Source organism: Halyomorpha halys, unplaced genomic scaffold, assembly GCF_000696795.3.
Source record: "Halyomorpha halys isolate HHAL.00 unplaced genomic scaffold, Hhal_1.1 Scaffold106.1, whole genome shotgun sequence".
NCBI lineage: Eukaryota > Metazoa > Arthropoda > Insecta > Hemiptera > Pentatomidae > Halyomorpha > Halyomorpha halys.
The window spans coordinates 2697464-2716823 of NW_027111449.1; the positions used below are offsets into that span (position 1 = coordinate 2697464).

A 19360-nucleotide genomic window follows, 5' to 3' on the forward strand; every position below is an offset into this window, starting at 1 on the left:
AGGCCATCTTCTTTTCAGACGCCTAGGAGGATTATTAGGTAATGAATAGGTAATGAAGGAGAAGCCAGGTTAGAAACAAGTGGATTTGGGTGGTTGGGAAGCTTACAAAAGAAGGAATGGTATCTGGTTTTGGCCAAATCGGCAACATATGGGACATTGAGGTCATGATAGATGACTTGATTTCTGACAAAGTAAGGAGCATTAAGGATTTTACGAAGGATTAATAATCTTAAAAGTGTAATACTTTGGGAAACACTGATATCGCTAAAATATCAAGGAGCTTTTGTTTGATAGATTGGGAGATGGAGCCGGCCCAAATATCTGTGACAAGTACCCAAAAGTTTTAGATAGGTTTGAGTAAGTGTAAATGTGCTCCGATGTCATTATTCGGTGAGATGTCGAGATGTCAATAGGTATGTTAGCTTTAATACTCCTCAATGTTTTTTTACACCATTATATTTCATAGTAAACCCATCATCTTTTAATTAACATTCAAGGTATTTCACTAAATTTCACACTTCAAGTTACTTCATAGAATATAAGTACATCCTTTGTTTAGATAGTATGTTCTTCTTATTTATAAAATCCCTCAGTAAAATATCTAATAAACAGACAAGACAAACAGGAGAAGATTAAGAAGAGATAGGATTAGTGAGCAGTTAAGACAGATTACAGGGCCTCTTCACGGAGTAACTCCAGGCGAGACGATTTGTTAGGATTAGTCTGCCCTTCTCCACCGTATTAAAATTGCGTTAATCAATTATAGAACGGGGGGAGAGCTTTACCTGTCCTTCGCTTACATTATCTCCTCTCTACGAAGATCGTTTGTATCCTTTAGCTTCGTCTATTTAACATTACAATAAATTACGGTAAATTTCCTGAACGTAAGTCACACTTTGAATTGCCACATAAAGTAAATATAAATAATCATAAAGTGTATTTTCATTAAATAAAAAAATAAAGGCACACATGTAGTGGGAAGTAAATTAAAATAATGTTGAGTGAGATAGTTGCTATCGACATCATTTTCTATCTTAATTCGTTTACTGATTTTTAGAAAGTTTTTTTGTGACCAGATTAAGATACTTATAGCGGTGATGAAATTATTAGTATAAAATGAAATAAAATACTAAAACGGCTGTCCATTCAGAAATTACCGTCAGCTTGAAGTGTAGGAATATTTTTCCATTTGGATAGGAGGGATCTAGAGACAGCTAGAGGTAGTAGAAAATAATTGTTATCTCAAAGCTTTTTATAATGTTGAAATTAACTGTTAACATGCCTCATCCCGTTTACGTCTCTGGGCACCAACATTCTTTGGAGCGCATCTACTTTATGTGCATCGTATGTCCATGGAATTTGTCTATTCTTGACCCAGGGATGATTTTCCGCGAGATTATTTGAGTCCGAATTCGCTGGAAGACCGCAAGTGTGCTAATTGTTCGCTTTCAGTCTTGCTAAACAGCGATAAATCGTTCATATAGACCTGGCACATTGTCTCATCTATTATTCGGAGATATTTGTCCATAAGCCGTTGAACGGTGATGGGCGTGTTTTATAATCCAAATCATTCGAAGGTAAATGCCGTTTTGGTCTTTGGTATGCATCATAATTTGATGGTACCTCGCTTTGAGGTCTAGAGAACTAAGTATAGTATCTATCCAATATGTAATTAAATCTGGATATGGGTAACTTTTCATTTAATTTGCGAGTGGATATTTCTACGTTTGTTCCCCTGGCGCGCTCTTTTTCTTGAGCGCCCACGAGGGACTATAGTAGGGTGACGTACTAATAAGTATTATTTCCTGATTTATCAAATTTTCCAATTCCTCCATCTCAACGCTATAGGGTCCACCCAGGGTGATTCGTCGGATATTACATTTACAGTTCATGACAATTACATTCCCACTATCTAGCAGATTCTCGGGTGCCTTGAATCCTATTCCGCCAGAGAAATTTCTGGTGGAATTGGAAACCTGCCAGTCACGCTATTCCACTATTCACCATATTTAGGAAGAGGACCAAGAAAAAAATAATAATATTTAAAAAAAAAGATACGAAAAGTAAAGCAAGGAGCCAGAAAAAATTCTTATTGAAACTAGATGTTTCTTCCGTATTTAATGTTCCCAGGTTTCATGTTCCATGTTCACCGCATATGTGTATTAGGGTTCCAAACTTAAAAAATAGAGAATTAGGTATTAATTTTAATAACATAGGCTCTCTAACTATAAATTGCATTTATATTTTCTAAATCGATTACAAAGGTTCTTCACAGAATATAATAAACTAAATGAACCGAAATCCGAGAAGAAATTCTGATGCTGCTGCTGGTTCTGAAGCTTAGACGTCGGAAGAAGCCTTAAATCTTCTCCGTGCTACAGACACTGAGCTTAAATGCAGTGAGGAGGATCCTAGAAGTTGAGCATTATTAAGTCATAGAGGCTAGGCCCGTGGGGAGCCACTACACAATGGACTTGGCGACCTCAGTCGGGGAGTTCCTCTCCACACTCTCTTAGTAGAGTTAATGGCCACTCAATATAGAGTAGTTGTACTTTCTGAAATTAGAATTGTTTCTTCCTTCAATCTGCCATTTCATTAATGATGTTTCATGGTTGCTGTTACATGTACTGTAGTGTTTATACCATATACCCTCAAAAAGTCGGATACTAAAAATATAAACGAAGAGTAATGACTAATTGAAAGTGCTGGTTCAGTTCTCTTGAATTACCAAAGTACGATTGCACTTCCACAAACCTACTATAGTCAATTCACCAACGGATTTTTCACGAGTAAAATCATTATTTTTTTATATGTCCTTTAGGTTGTTAAATTAGAATTTGAAGTTCGCCTTCAAAACGAAGATAGAAAATAAAATTAGACTTTTTAAATACAACAAAAAAAATACAATAAAAATTATTTGGAGATCGAAGGTGACTTTTTTTATTGCGGAGTAGTAGTATATTTAATTGTATGTATATAATTATGTATTTTCATTATGGAAAAAGTGACTCTTTTGTCAATTAAAGTGGTTTTCTGAAGATTTTAAAACAAATTTAGAGAGGTTAAGTCAAAGTTTTTTGAGATTAGGTACCAAAGTACAGTAAAGTAGCAGTAGATTAAGAAAAAACTTGTCTAGCCTTGCGGTTTCCCAAGCTTTTAAAATAAAAAAAAACCTACCTCTTTCCTTGATCTCCTCACTCTAAATTCATCCATCCGTTCATTGAACACCATCCCAACTGACTTATTCATATATGACTTCCCATAGAACCACCTCCTTCAGCAAATCCTTCCGTCAGTCGTCCTACATCCTGGAATTCCATCGCCATTCACGAATCATTCATTCTTTACTTTAAACAATGCCTATTCCTTCACTTACCAAACTTCCGTATCAATGATTGTTCACATTACATTGTTCAGTAAATAGGCATGAATTGATTACCAGTATAAATTGTAAATAACCTAAGGTCTTAATTTAATTTTATTATGCATACTGAAGCTTCTAAACGTTTGCCAGACGTGATCCATGAAATGAAAAAATAATTTTAAACAGGCACATATATCCCCTAAGAATAAATAAATGGTTCATATATTGAGATTTTTATCTGGCAAGCGTTTACAAATTTTCAGATAGTAAAATGAAATTACATTGGTATATTGGCTTTATTACTGTTTATAATGTTAATCAATACATGCCTATCTATTATCTGATTACAAAGATGTGGAGGTTTGGTTATTCAATAAATGAAGGAATAGGTGTTGTTTAAAGGAAAGAATGAATGAGGACTGGCGAATGGAGATGGGAAGAGAATTCCAGAGGGAGGTTGCATGTATGACGAAGGATTTGCTAAAGGAGGAGGTTCTATAGGAGGGCATATATAAATCATTCGGATGGGATCTGGTGTTTAATGAGTGGATGGATGAACGAAGAATGAGGAGATAAAGGATATAGGTAGGGTTTTTGATTTTAAGAACTTGGAATAGAAAAACACCAAGACGGTATTGCCTTCGGGAGGTATTTTTATTCCATATAAATCCATATGTTTATTCTTAGCGGACATTTGTCCAAAAATAAGATTATTTTTTCATTTAATATAATTTGTATTTCATTTTATTTCAATTAAAGTTTACATATCAATTGATTCGATTTGATTAAAAAATGGAACAGACTTTTAACAAACTTCAGAATTAAAATTAAAGAATGGAACTTATTCTATATAAAAGAGAAAGAAGATGTGAATTGTAGAAGTGGAGAGTGAGAGAGGAAGCTAAAATGATAGCTGATCCCTCTCCTCACGAGGACACTCCAGCCCTGAAAAGTATCCGCTATACTCCAGTTTCTTCTCTTTCTGTCACGCGCTATTTAAAATAGATAAATATTCCTACAGGAATCTACTATTCGATGATATATTTAAAAAAATAATATTTAATTTATATACTATATATTAAGTTGATAAGAGTTAATGTGTTCGTAACGGTGGTTTTGTATTTATAAATGAATTTCGTAAAGGATGCTTCATCATTAAATAGATTAGGAACATCGAATTATGGGATTGAGAGTTGGGCCTAAATCATAAAAATGATGCCTATATCTCGATTATTAAACCAGAATAAGAAATTTAAAAAATAACGGTAACAAGCAATCGTTAATTTTTTATCAATTCATATTCATAAAACTAATAATATTTGGTTTATCTACTAGACTATGCACTCAGTAATAATTATTTTAGAACTAATCAAACTCTTTTGATAGAAAAATAACAACAACTCCCAAAAATGTAATTAGAGAAGTATAAAATGAAATGGAACGAGGATCATTACATCTTACCAAAAGAAGGTGCTAAAAAAAAGAAAGTTTAATGACGTTAAATGGAAAATATTTTTTTACATATATTTATTTCTGAGCTTGAAATGATTCTATTTAAATTTATAATCTTAAATACTTTATTGAGACTGGTTAATTTTTTAAAAATAAAGAATTTAATTTCTATCCATTTTAGTCTAGACCCATTTTATTTTTCTTATAAATCCGACGTTTCGGCAAATCTGGCCATCCTCAGGGACAATCTTAAGACAATTTTAGAACTATATGACTTAAAGACTCAACTCTGCCCACGTCAAAACAACAATTTCTAATTAATTATTTCTAATTAATTTCTTTAAGGTTGTGATAAAGTTTTAACAAATAGTGACTGTGATAAATGATTTTAATTTTGGTTTTAATGTGAATATTGACTAATTAGAAATTGTTGTTTTGACCTGGACAGAATAGTCTGCGTGGAGTTGAGTTTTTAAGTCATACAGTTCTAAAATTGTATTAAGATTGTCTCTGAGGATGGCCGGATTGGCCGAAACTTCGGACTTATAAGAAAAATAAAATGTGTTGAGACTAAAATGGATAGAAATTTAATTATTTATTTTAAAAAAGATTCTATTTATGTTTATAGTAGCTTTATCAATAGTAAAGGTGATAACTGTAACGGTCATTTTTCAAACTGACACAACAGGTTTAGGTTAGGACTGTTACGTTTATTTTAAAACAAATTTCAATTATTACTAATTTTCTATTTCGTTGTTGTACTTTCGTTCCAGTGGCAACCTCATTTGAAACCCCTTGCCATATGATTTCTAAGTTGTTTTTTTCTGGTTTTTAAAAGTTTTAATATTTGTATATAATTATTGTGTAATTTTCTGGCATCATTTCTGGAATAAACAGTTGTTAACTTGATCAATAATGAGCGTTTCTTCTGATTCTTCGTTGATAATTTAAACTGACATATGCACCAGTGGTGACTCCGACGGTAAATACATGAATGACACATATTCCCATCCATATATAGTACTTACATTTAGCCTTTGAAACTCCGAGCCAAGTTTGAAGCCCTCGTGTGGAAGGTATACAATTAAGAGGACAGTTGATGTAAATAACCAATTTTCGTAAAAGAGGAAGTGCTGATTCGGAAAAGGGGTGAAGGAAAACAAAATATCGAACGTACCAAACGAAGCAATTTATATGACGTTTTCATCTTTACTAAATTACAAGTCAATATTTGAGCTGTCATCATACGACAACCTTACTGGTTTTTTAATGGGCTCGATTCGACCTCTTTCGCTTATCAATATCACTGCATTATCAATGTTTTCAAGACAGAAAACTGAATCAATATCGCCAAATAATGTCCACAAACGATGCAATATTTAAAAATACGGTAGAACTGAAACTAAACCCATCTTGATTGATATAATATATATATCCCAATCATAATATACGATCTACAGACAGTCAAGGTATCGTTCACAATTAAACACTGTAAGATAGTTGATCGTCAAGCGCCTGCTTCACATGACTCGAAAGAAAACATTCATATTGTTATAATAAGTTTCACAACCAAATTTGTGAAAATTCGTAAGCTCTGCCAAAAATATTTGTCGTTACGTAGAAACTAAACTACTTATCTCGTTCCTTAGCTCATAAATATATATTTTTTAAAAAAGCAAAGGTATTCCAAAAATATATCGATGAATATAGTAACCTGGACTGCACTGGTTGCATAATTTATTTTAACTTAACTCAAAATCATTTCCTCTTGAATTATAAATACTTATACTCTTGCATAAATATTATTATGAAGTTGGCATTGATTATAATGATTTAGAAACTTAAAATTCTCTAGTATTGAAATCAACACAGGACTGAAACGACAAGAAACTGCTCGTAGATTCCGATTGCTATAACACTTACTTGACAAACGCTCTAAACTTCCCATTCACTACAAAAAATTAGTATACACTACGATAATCAGACCAATTTGGACATATGGAATTGAGCTCTGGGGCTCCACCAAACCATCAAATTCTTCCCGCATCCAATCGTTACAATCCAACATCCTACGTAAAATCCTTGATGATCCTTATTACGTCACAAATAAACTCATTCACAAAGACCTCAACATCCCATTCGTTGCTGATTTGGCCCAAAACAGATATGCGTCTTTTCATTTCAAACTCCTTAACCATCCTAACCCATTAATTCTTAATCTTTCATCCTTAACAATCCCTGATCCTCCGAGGCGTCTGAAAAGAAGATGGCCACGGGACCTTCTAATTTAAATTAATTGAAGTACCACCAATGGGTGGTTCCTTCCCAAGATTTTCAAGTGTATATGAAACATACTACATATTTACCTATTGTATTATTTTGTACAGTTGTAAATTACATTAAATGAATAATTAAAAAAAAAATTCTCTAGCATACCCTCCTTAAAAATGGAGCAATAAAAAGACAACTGAACGAGTAAAACTCAATTTTAATATAAAGTCAAGACAATCGTTAGGGGTTTAAATTTTACGAGTTGCTAGAAGTTTCAATGTATCTAATCGGAACACCAATCACGAGTTTTACAGCTTTTATTTTATGTCACTTCTTAGTCGACGCTCTAGTTCCATATTTCAGAACTTTATGACAACTGGCAATATTGTTTTACAGTTAAGGGGGCTATAAGTTAAAGTGAAATTCTAGTTAACTCTCTGATGTTCGGTAAGTTCGAAAATATCTCTTGAACTTCTTAGGTTAGAGAAGGAATTTTTAGAGAAGGTCGAGGAAGGAATTTTTTGTGCAGTTGAATTATCTCAAATAATAAATCAATTATAAATATAAAATATTTACCACAACTAAATTCCAAAGCGTTTATTTGCTAAAACTTTATTATATTTATTTTCAGGAATTAATTTTCCCACTACTCTATTCTTTTTTACATTTCAACAACGTTACGAACTCCTCTGACCATTACCCACTTCTACAAATTAAAATATTTCTACTCAACAGCTAACGATTAACAAATAGTTACAATCAATAAAGTATAGCAATTCAACATTTAAATACATATACATCATTTCACTAATTTATGACCATTTACAATCTAAAAAGTTTCTTGAGCCAAAATATCTCATTAATTGTTCATATTTTTTCTTACCGTATTATTAATATGAGGATATTTGCCATTTTAGATTAAAAATAATTTTTATATATTCCCAACAGAATATAAGTCTTAATTTTTTTATTAACCAGCTTCTTTTCTTATCTTTTATTTTGTGCTTTTTTAAAACAATATTTGCCTAAATTTCAATTTAATTTTTTTTTTATTTCCGATGATTATTGGCATTCACGTATAATTTTTTTTTCAAATGCACTACTCTTCTTTTATCTCTACTTTCTGTTCCCTAATTTATTAATACTTTGGGCATTTGTCTAGTACTATCTATCTATATTGTACATTGACCTTAATTTTTTACCTTACTAATTATTAAAAATTTTAAAAATCTATTTTATTTATGATGTCCATATAATATTACACAATTTCTCCTGTATCAGTTTTAAAATTAACAACATAATTCATATTTTAGGTCATAAAACAGATTATATAAATTTTCTAATTCGTACATACTCTGCTTTGCTTAAAATTTCCACTTCTTTAAAATTCAATTCATGTTTATTTTCTATACTGTGTTTTCCTAATGCTGTAGCATTAATATTTTTGTGGTTTTTAGTATTTGTTTTATGTTGTTTTTATTAAATTTTGTTAAGTCACCTATGTAGCCTTTGTTATGTTATAAAATTTATTACTTTAGGCTTTTTTTCTCTATGAGTTTTATCATTAATATCTTACAGAAAAACGTCATAGGTGAGATGTCACAAAATTAAATGAAAACATAATTAATCAATTAAAGTAAACGCACAATATAGAGAAAGAGTATTAGACAAATTCCTAAAGTAAAAACATGGCAGGGCACAGTGCACAGAAATTTGGACATATTAGTAGATATAAGAGGAGGGAAGTGCATTCTAAAAGGTAATTTATAAATATAATAATAATATGTGGATGGCAATAATCACTGAAAATAAAGATAATTTTTTAAATTGAAAAAAAAAACAACTGTTTTTGGCAAACATTGTTTTAAAACAGCCCAAAATGAATGATAAAAAAAGAAGCTGGTTTACTTCTGTTGGGAATAAATAAAAATTATTTTTAATTAATTTATAATCTTAATATTTTCTTGAGACTGGTAATTTTTTAATAAATAATTCAAACACTATCCAATTATTTTTATTATTTTTAATCTAAAATGACAAATATTCTCATATTAATAATAAGGTAAGAAAAAATATGAACAGTTAATATGAAAATAAATGTAATAAAGTTTAATAAATCAATTGTATTTAACAATAAATATATGTTCTTCATCAATCTTAATGATAAAGTACGAGGACTTTGTATTTATTTTCTACAAATATATCGTAATTTAGTTGCTCACCAGTTTCATTATCGAAAAAATCCTAGAAGTTTCATCAAATTTAGTCGAATAAATATAGAAATATTTGAGCATTATTATTTTTTTAATAGCTGGTAGAATATAGATAGATTCTGTCAATAAAGCAGTACTGAAGTTGCCATCAAGTGTTTTGTGAATCATGTATTCCTTTCCTTTTTTTTTTATTTATTTCTTACACATAAGACTCATAAGTGGTGTCGAAACATGGGAAGTCGGTATAGTTATATTATGTTTAATTGCCTCGTAGATTCATTTTTTTTCTCTCTCAATATTTAACATTTTTTTTCTTTTTTTCTCCTTTCTTTACTTTTACTCTATTTTTTTCTATCTCTCAATTCTCATTTTTCATCGATCATAAACTAGCAGCTGGCCAGCGAGATTAACTGCTTGTACTGTAAAATTAAGTGTACAATTTAATGGTAAAAGTCAGCTCAAATTATTTTATCTTCTTTCACGGAAAAATAAACGAAAAGACGCTTTTGAAGAAAAATCAACAATTTTTTTTCTATTTTTTTTTTTATGATTCATAAGATCCTTACTCTGCAGGGTTCGTAAAGAAAAAAAACGAAAACTATACAGTTAAAGACCAAATCTAACTGACTTTTTCAACAAAAAAAAAGACTATACGCTATTTGGCTACCAGTAACTGCACAATCGGTTTTTTTTTGCTTGAAACACAGTTGAAAATCCATAGAAATAAGGATTCCATTCAAACCTCTACATACCCCTAAAATTTCGTTAAATACGGTTAAGAAGATTAGGAAATTAAAAAGTCTTTAAAATAAAAGTAATTTTTTTAATAACATATTTGGACTAAGAAGAACCTAAAATTTATAAATTAAAGAAAACTTCCAATAACATGTTTTACCAGTGAATGATAACTAACCGATCGAATAAAAATATACACTTATTTAAAAATATTTATAAACAAGAATTAATTTTTTAATTAAGTTAATTTTTTACTTCAAAATTCATGATTATGTTTCTGAAGGAACAGATGTAAATTGAAATAATTTAGGCTGTTCACGTAGGGAACCTTATTTGACCTAGTGCTGATATTGCGGGGCACGAACAAGTAGAAAACGGGATAACACTTCTCCACAACTTCCAACAACCATTTCTATTCATCTTAAGGAATTGGATAAGAAATTTCAAATGGTATGCCTCTTTCACCAGAAGACTTCTTTTAAATTCGTTACCTTGAACCCTTTTTGACTCCTTTTGAAACCTTTTTGAACCCTCAAAAAGACGAATTCCTAAATCACAATTAGTAGATAAAAATAGACTCATTATGAGAGATAAAAGTACGGGTTTAAAAAATTAGGCAAAACTACATTATTATGGTTTATTGTAGTAATTAAAATATATATATGTATCAGTACTTGTGGGTGCCTAATTTAGTCCTTTTTAACTTATTTTAAGTATTTGAATGCCTCTATAAACACTGTCTTTCCTATTGCAAGAATACAAATGTTTCAGCTGTCGTGCTCTTATTATATTCATATTGGAACATTAATAGTTGACCGTATGTAATAGATTGTCTTGGTGGTGATCAAAAAAGGTTCAAAAACTCAATGATTTTTAAACCACTTTGAGCCTCAGGAAGATCTGTAAATTAGGGCGATACGTTAGTTTTGTAATGAATAGTTTTCTTATTTTTTTTAGATCATTTTTGACCGTCACTCGAACTACCTTTCCACAATTCATTATATTCAGTTGAATGTATAGCCACTTCAAGAGCCATCGCCAAATCTGTTCTTCATGGAAGTAGATTAGGAATGGTAGATTTGAGCTATTGATAAACAGAAAGATTTCCTACTATTCATCATTTTCCTATAAGTGATGTGTTGTAATTATTTAATTATTAATTCTATAATTTTTATTTTTCTCACTAGGTTCTGGTGTGTGATCATTGCGGCAAGGTGTCTTTTTGGACATCGCCATCGATAACTACAATGTCAAGAACTATAATAAAAAAATCCAGCTGTATGTATGAATCTATAACGAGAAGAATATAGGCGAACCTCACGTTAACGAACGCTATAATATTTAACAGCTATTATTATAAACATACTATCATTATAAACTATATAGTATAAACTATAGACATCTGGCACATTTCGACAGACACTGACCATAGAGGAAGTGACCTTTCCTTAGTATTCTATATCAATATAAAAAAGCAAGGGTTGACACTTAAGCAGGTACAAGCTGTCATCTCACAATGGACTTGCATCAGTCTAACTATTTTATGTTTAACACATGTAAGTCAGTTCCCACAAGTCCTTAGGTCATGGTACCTTACCCCCAATTTCTTGGAAGCCTGGCCACCCTGTTTCTAGTCACGCCTTTTTCCCCCTCCCAGATATTTATTTCTAATTTCATAGGCTCTCTAGGCTCCGCCTAATTTCCTAACTTATCTGATTGGTTCAAACCCCTTCTCCTATTTCACTATTCTTCCTACCCCCTCTTCTCAAGTGTACATATATATTTCCTAGCACTAGATAGCTAAGTAAGAAGAGAGATACTCTGTAACAGTGAAAGTAACATGTAGTTCTTGTAAATATGTTAGAATAAAGTCATTTTAGTCTTCACTGATTTTTATGTTATTTAATTCGTACAATGCATCGTTACGACAAACAAGCTCTCGCACTATCTTCGAAGTGTGAGCCATGTAAACATCTTCTGCATCATAGTATGATGTAATAATATACATAAAAAGATAGAATATAAAAGGCATAAGTTATATAGCTGTCTGTGGCGATGTTTAAAAATACATCAGGAGATGAAGCCTTAACCTACCTAGAGTTTACAGTCCTACGCTTGCTAGCTAACTAAATATTAACTGAACTAAATGGAATTCGAACCTAGTCCGTTCACACTCTGCAACCCACGCCAGGAGGTGCTCATCCATCACGGCTTCTTTCATAATATATTGGAGACTCGTTAAGGGTTGATGCTATATATTTTTTTTTTTAAGATTCGCTATAATTAATGGTAAAATGAATTGTACAACTATTGCAGAACAAATAATTATTTAATCATGGCAAAATAATAATAATCAAAATAAATTTTATTAGTTTATTAATATTAACAGGTGTATTAAAGTATATACAAATAAATTTGATGTTAGCTATACCATTGTATGATACAGATATATGAGGAATCTAACCATTGATCGAACTAACTTTAAAGGTAACATAAAAATAGACTATGAATAAATAAGATTTATGTAAACGATATACCCGGGAGAGCTTATGCCTTGAGAATTTTATTCATGTTGGAAAATAAATGTCTATATTTTCCTAGCATTTCACCTGTTTTTTTATACCTTAGTCTGACTCCAGTTATCCTTTGATGTTGTTATTTGCCGCTTGTTTATGTTACCTTTTTTCTCTCGACACATAACTCAATTGAGTTTTTCTCCCACCTCCTCACAACTGTAAGACTGAGCACTTCTCTCACCAGTACACTCTTAACGTAACATATTTTTTTCTCATTCGAGCATTTTGCTAACCTGAACACCTCCAGCGTTTTTTATTTAAAATTATGAGCAGAAAAGGTAAAAAGTTCTAAGATGTTTAACGAAATCTGAATTCTTCAGCCCCTGATGGAATTTATGATTTCAATTTCAATTTCATTGACAGTAATCGTAAAGATTTTTGTTGTCATCACATCTAATCATTTAAAAAAATAGCATCTTCCTTGAGATAAATAGTCACGGGATACCACTAAGGGGACAAAAAAGTAGGACACTTCTACCAGATTAATATTATCCTTTATACTAGTTGAATAAATTGAAAACAAATATTCTGAATATTGACAATTATAGTTAAAATAAACCTAAAAATTTATCATAACTGTAGATTTATTATAAATTTTGAAATATAAATCAACTTCTTGGCGCGAGTATAAAAATATAAAGAACTCACGGTTTAGGAGGCGGTGGTTCCTCTGGTGGCTTCACCGGTTCCGGTTGCGCTGCCGCTTCCGGTGGCTTCGCTGAGCTTAGCTTGTTCGTAACTGAAAAAGAAAAAAAAATTGTAAATATTAATAATATATTTCTACATTGCTTATTTATATTGAACATTTATTATTCTTAATTTTTAATATTTGTTGATAGAATAATTATCAAACTGATGAATACTTTGAGAAAGTTGCAAAAATGTTCAATACAAGTAACATTTTATTAAAAAATTAACCTAACCCTCATTCATCATTTTCTTTTAAATCGATACATTTTAAAAGTTTATCACTAAAAAAATCCAAGGTTTTGCTAAAGTAAATACGTTTTCTGTCACAAGAAAGAAGACATCATAAGTCGAATCATTTTTCATAGTTATTTAAAAATTAATTCCAATTTTTGATTGAAATTAATAAAAATTATTTTATAAACTATCTATTCAATTGAAATTCCAGTCAATGCAAACTAATTTTTACTATTAAGATAAATTAACCACTTAACTGACTCCAATCTTCTAAAATTTGATGAACTAACGGAAATTAGGTTCTTGTCTTCCTAATTTATTAGGTCATTCATTCAGCACATATCTGAAAATTGTATGTAAATCCCGATTGTGACGAGGAAATACCTATTTTAAAGATGATTTGGGCAGCCATTTTTTAGAAATAATGGGAGAATTGCGACCTCCCCCTCAGTGAGCTAAATGTTCTTAATTCATAACGGACTAAGTATAATAAATCCAAAAATTTGAGGTAATGAATGGTAGAAACATTCAAATATATAAAATTTGTCCCCGAGACACTCTAGGGTTGTGAGGAAATTGACCTATGAGAATTGTTGATTACTTGTTACTTTAATAAAACGATTATTATAAATAAGTAAGTTTGTAATCCAGTACTTTCTCTAAATAATGATTTTTTCATATCCATTTATTAATTGTTTAGGACTACAATCGGACATAAACCGTATATTGAAGAAAGAATGACCCAGTTAAAGGGGTCATTCTCAGTTATATTTGTTCAAAAAGATATAACCAGTCTACCATATTTACAAACCAGGCGTCCAGCTTCCATTCCGCAATACCTCTGACCGTTGTAGGTTTGCCTATCTACTACTTAAGGAGCTCTAAATTGTATTTCATAAAAAAACCGATTTTTTTTTTAACTTAAAGAAATTCTCTTTTTCATTGAAACTGAGGGATACCCATATTATGATACACTTTTCGAAAATATAACGTGTGATGAAAAATAAAAATGTTTACTATAATCTTACTAAAGAGGTTTTTAAAATAATTGATTATGATTTTAAAAATTTTAAATATAACTAATTAAATAATAACTATATAAAAAATTTAAACAAATCGTCACTGGGGGTAGGGAACAGAAAATATAATACATAATTAGGAATAAAAAAAAATTAAAAAGGTCCCTTCATTATATTTGCCAAGATTCATATACTTATATATTCAATTTTTTAATATAATTAATGCTAAGTGTAGTAGAAAATCATTTATTATTTCTATTTTTAACGATATTATATATGGATTAAAAGAACAAAGATGATAATTTAGTTCAGAATTATTGGAATTGCACTTAGATTTATTCTATGGAATCAAATGAACCAAGTAGGCCGGAGATTGAAGAAATATATTAGATAGTTATTATTAAAAATATTGAAGATATATAAAAATATTAAGGACATATATCACATCACTATACCTTTATTGTATCACAAAGCTAGTCAAAGCATTTGTAACAAATAGTCCTTTCAGCTATTGAATAGATATCGCCTAACAATCCATTATAACTGACTTAGCACTATGATTAATTGGTCCAGGTTTCAGTCACCTAAAAGCTTTTAGCACTTGCTTATATGGAGGAGAGAAGTTTCTCAATTGTTAAACTTTCGTCATCGGTAATGTTCATAAATTGGATATGGGTCTCATACTCCAAGTTGTCAAATACAATTTGGACTCTTTTATAAAATTTGTATCTAGTAGTTTTAACATGAATATACATAGTATCTACATGATTCAAAAATAAAATATAGCATTACATTATTTGCGTTTATTCAACAATAAAAACTTCGATTTCAATAAACGTTACACATGCTGGGAAACAATTTGCTTTTTTTCTTAAATAAACTAAAATTCATAACACTTAAAAGAAATGTGATTCTTTCACATTTCTACAATTATAAAATCATTCAAGCACCTTAAGAACAATATTTATAAGCTTTGAAAAAATTGATTTAAAAGATTTTTATTTTTTATTAAAACTTTTTTTTTTAATGAATCAGCATGCAATTGTTTAGTTGGATAATATGCAAAACGAGTTTCAATAAAAAATATCTAAAACTCATTTTCTAAAAAGTTATCTTTTTATTTATGTCAGGATTATTTTGACAGTGCGATTTAACATTAAATAAACTCACTATAATTACTTTTTATTTATTATACAAATTCGAAAAGGCTGTTCGCTTCTATACCTCTTTATAATTTTTTTTATTATTATATATACATCTCTTTTTTTTTATTATTATATCGCATTATATTCCATCCTTTTTAAATGTTAATGTGTCATATTCTCATCTTATTATAAAAAAATATAATCATTTTTATTTTTCATTTCATATGTATCATTCCATATCAATTTTTTTTTCATTATCATCATATGTATCATTCTGTATCAATGTTTACTAATATTTCCTATTGTTATATCACCTTATTTATCATTTTTTTCTTTTTGTCCCACTTTTAAAAATCCGTCACTTTAACGAGCAAATTTCCCTCCCCCACTTTGTATTTCTTTTTCCTAATTTGTTCATTTTCTTTTCTCGATCCTTATTTTGACGTTTGATAAATTTATCCTCTCACGGTCTTGCCTTATTTCTTTATTTTTTTATTTTCAACTATATTTGGTTTTTACTTTCTTTGTACATGTAACAGGAGAACCTATTTTATTGTTTTTCTCCCCTCAGATGGGGTTTCAGTCACCAATTTCAGTGCATCAAATAGAGCACTCTGTAAATGCAGCTCATTAATCGAAAACTTTGTTTTTCTACAGCCCTGATGACTTCTCATTTTAATAATCATTATACAATACATACATACATTATACTCCTTTTAAAATATTTCCGAAAAAAAAGTTTTAAAAAAGTTATGAGGGAAAAATACCATCCCTCTCCCCCACCCTCAAAAATCTATCGAAAGCGAACCATTAAAACAAAGGATATATTGCATAGAACATTTTATTCCTTTTAAAGTACAACAATTGTAAATTGTTTTTCACAGATTGGTAGTTTGAATAATTAGGAAATTACGAATCTACCGGAACATCCCAGTTGCTCGTTCAAAAGAAAACTAAATTGTTTAAGGAGATATAAAAATTGTGAGAAAAATAAATCAAGGTGCCATTATTGGCCAAGATGTACCAAACAGTTGTTTGTATTGCCTTTTTTTTGTAGATATTTCAATTTTAGTAATATTATAATTAAATATTTAATATGTTTATTATAATTAAATATTTAATCTAGGAATAGTATATAATAATAAAATACTTTTTAATAAACTGGACTGATGCTAGATTTAATTTTTTATTTCCTTGATTGCACATAAAATTGAATTCGACGAAGAAAATAGAGATTGATTGCAAAGGACAAAGTTTGTTTGAAACTGTGTCCCTTATTTTGTCACTTTGATAATGCCATTGTATATAATTATGGTAATAAAATTCACTTATATCTTTCTGCATTGCAAATTAATTAATTAATTGGAACAGAAACCTCAGAGAACATTGCAATCAGCTCCGGTTTGTTACAAGAAGAAAGTTTTGCGCCGACACTTTTCATTTCGGGCATTATTAAGATCCTTGAGAAAAGGAGCTACAATCTGGACCGTGGATTATTCTCAAAATGACTTGAAGATATAATTCTATATAATAGTATTAAACTTTTTAAAGTAATATTAATACTAATATATAAACAGAATATATAATAATATGAAGTGTTTCAATCGTGAAACATTTTGATTTGGAATTGGAGATGGAACGTTTACTGATAGTTAAGGTCCCGTTATCAAAGGTTCCAATTACCAAGTCTCGTGAAACAGTGTGTGTTTGTGAATAATCTAGCAATATATTTTCTAATTTCTCGAAAAAAATCTAACTATTTTTATTAAACTCAGTGTATCAATGTAAAATTAAATATGTCTTTTATGTCATTGTTATTGAAATAGTTAGACATATACAATATAAAAAATGTTTTTCAAAAGTACCTTTAATTTTCTTTATTTGAAACAATCAATCATGTCACATTTATACAAGTGATTTGAATAAAAATATATAAAAAATGAAATTATTTAATTAATTAATTAAGAATATAAGAGGAAAAATATTTTTTCAAATTGAAAAAAAAATAATCTGAAAATTAGGGCATTAATATAGGACAGTAATTAGGACGTATAACATACCATTAAAAAATAATATGTGACATATGAAGTCGTAGAATATAATAGGAAATGATAAGGATTGCATAAATAACTGGTGCACGGGCTTTGCGCTTTTCTGTTTCGCAACACTCAAAAATCTCTTTATGTTACCATAGTATTTAAATAGTTATTTTTTTTTTTAGATAACCTATATACGACAGGATAACTAAATCTAGGAAGTCACTTTTTATATTTAAACTTTTATGACAATTTAGCATTGTATAAATAGTTAAGAGTAGAATAGTATTTTTTAAAATGTTATATTCTTTGTGTTTCTTGTTGTTCGTTGTTAATTTAACAATTAAAAGAAAAAAAATTGCAACGAGATATATTATTAACTGTGCTTTTCTAAAACTGTTGAAACGGGAGTTAGTCATCAGACAACATAAGGCTCGTTCAGAATAATAAGAAGGAGAGAAGTATAAGTATAGAAATATCTGTTCTAAAACTAGCAATGATTAATTTCAACTTGAAGTAGTGTAGTGTAAGTTAAAGCTGTGTGATGCACGAGAAAAGAGACCGGCATTATCACTTAAATAATTTTAGGCATTTGTCACTTCTCAAAAAAATCTATTGACATATGTCACTTTTGACAGATGGTTGCATATGTCTGCATTTTGTACTTAAAATTTCTATAGAAAAAGGAACCCCATAAATAACATCTATGAAAAAGGAACCCCATAAATAACCTTGCCCCTATATTTTTCATCTCTCATTGCTAATGGGCAACCACAGATTGACCTAAGCCTGGGTAATTATTCCATTTGTTGGAAAGCCATCAGAAAGGGATTCCTTCGATATACACCTTCCCCTCCCACAGATATTTATTAATCTAATTTCATAGGCTATCTAAACCCCGCCTGATTTCCTAAATTATCTGATTGGTCTAATCCACTTTTTTCTTACTCTTCCTACTCCCTCTCCTCAAATATACACATATATTTTTCTAGCTCTGGCAACCTAAGAGAGAGAGATATATTTCTGTAATCACTACAATATCTTGTAGTACAAGAGCCGGGAAGAAAAAAAGGCAGTTATCTCACCCCAATTTTTGATTACTTCAATGATAACTATGTATAATTACTGGTCAAAATTGATGAGTGGGCCAAGTATAGGTAGGGAGATTAAAAAATGGCGGCTGTTTCAAAACCTTAAAAAAACATTTGTTTTTTATTCGGAGCTCTATATCTTAAAAAATACCAACAACACTAGAACATTTAAGAGAACATTATTTAAAGAAGAGTAAATTTGCTGAAATATTAGCCCTAAAAGATCTATTTACGTCCAATTGTTCTCGAGATATAGCTTTTTAAAAAGCAAAATTTCTTAAAAATCTACCGACAGATTAGTAGTAAGTTAATTTATTTTGAGAAATCTATATCTCAGGAACTATGTGACGTACATATGTCTATTAGCATTCAAATTAATGCTAGTTTAATGGACTATAAAGTAGTTTATGACCTTTATCTTCCTACCTCCTTTCATAATATTTGCTAAAATAAATTGATTTATAGTTGTTCGAAAAATATATTTGATTTATGAAAAACTTTATTTCAGAAAGCATTGAACGTACCGATGTCTAC

At 30.0% G+C, this 19360-nt stretch overlaps 1 protein-coding gene across 1 annotated transcript in view; it reads right to left on the bottom strand.

Moving 5' to 3' along the window:
* The window catches only part of Fife (regulating synaptic membrane exocytosis protein fife), a gene marked incomplete in the record, with an annotated part of 393470 nt that overhangs the window by 153449 nt on the left and 220661 nt on the right, over positions 1–19360 (bottom strand). Inside the window, 1 exon segment of the mRNA XM_067049480.1 lies at positions 13260–13350. Within this exon segment, the coding sequence (XP_066905581.1) occupies positions 13260–13350 (91 nt within the window).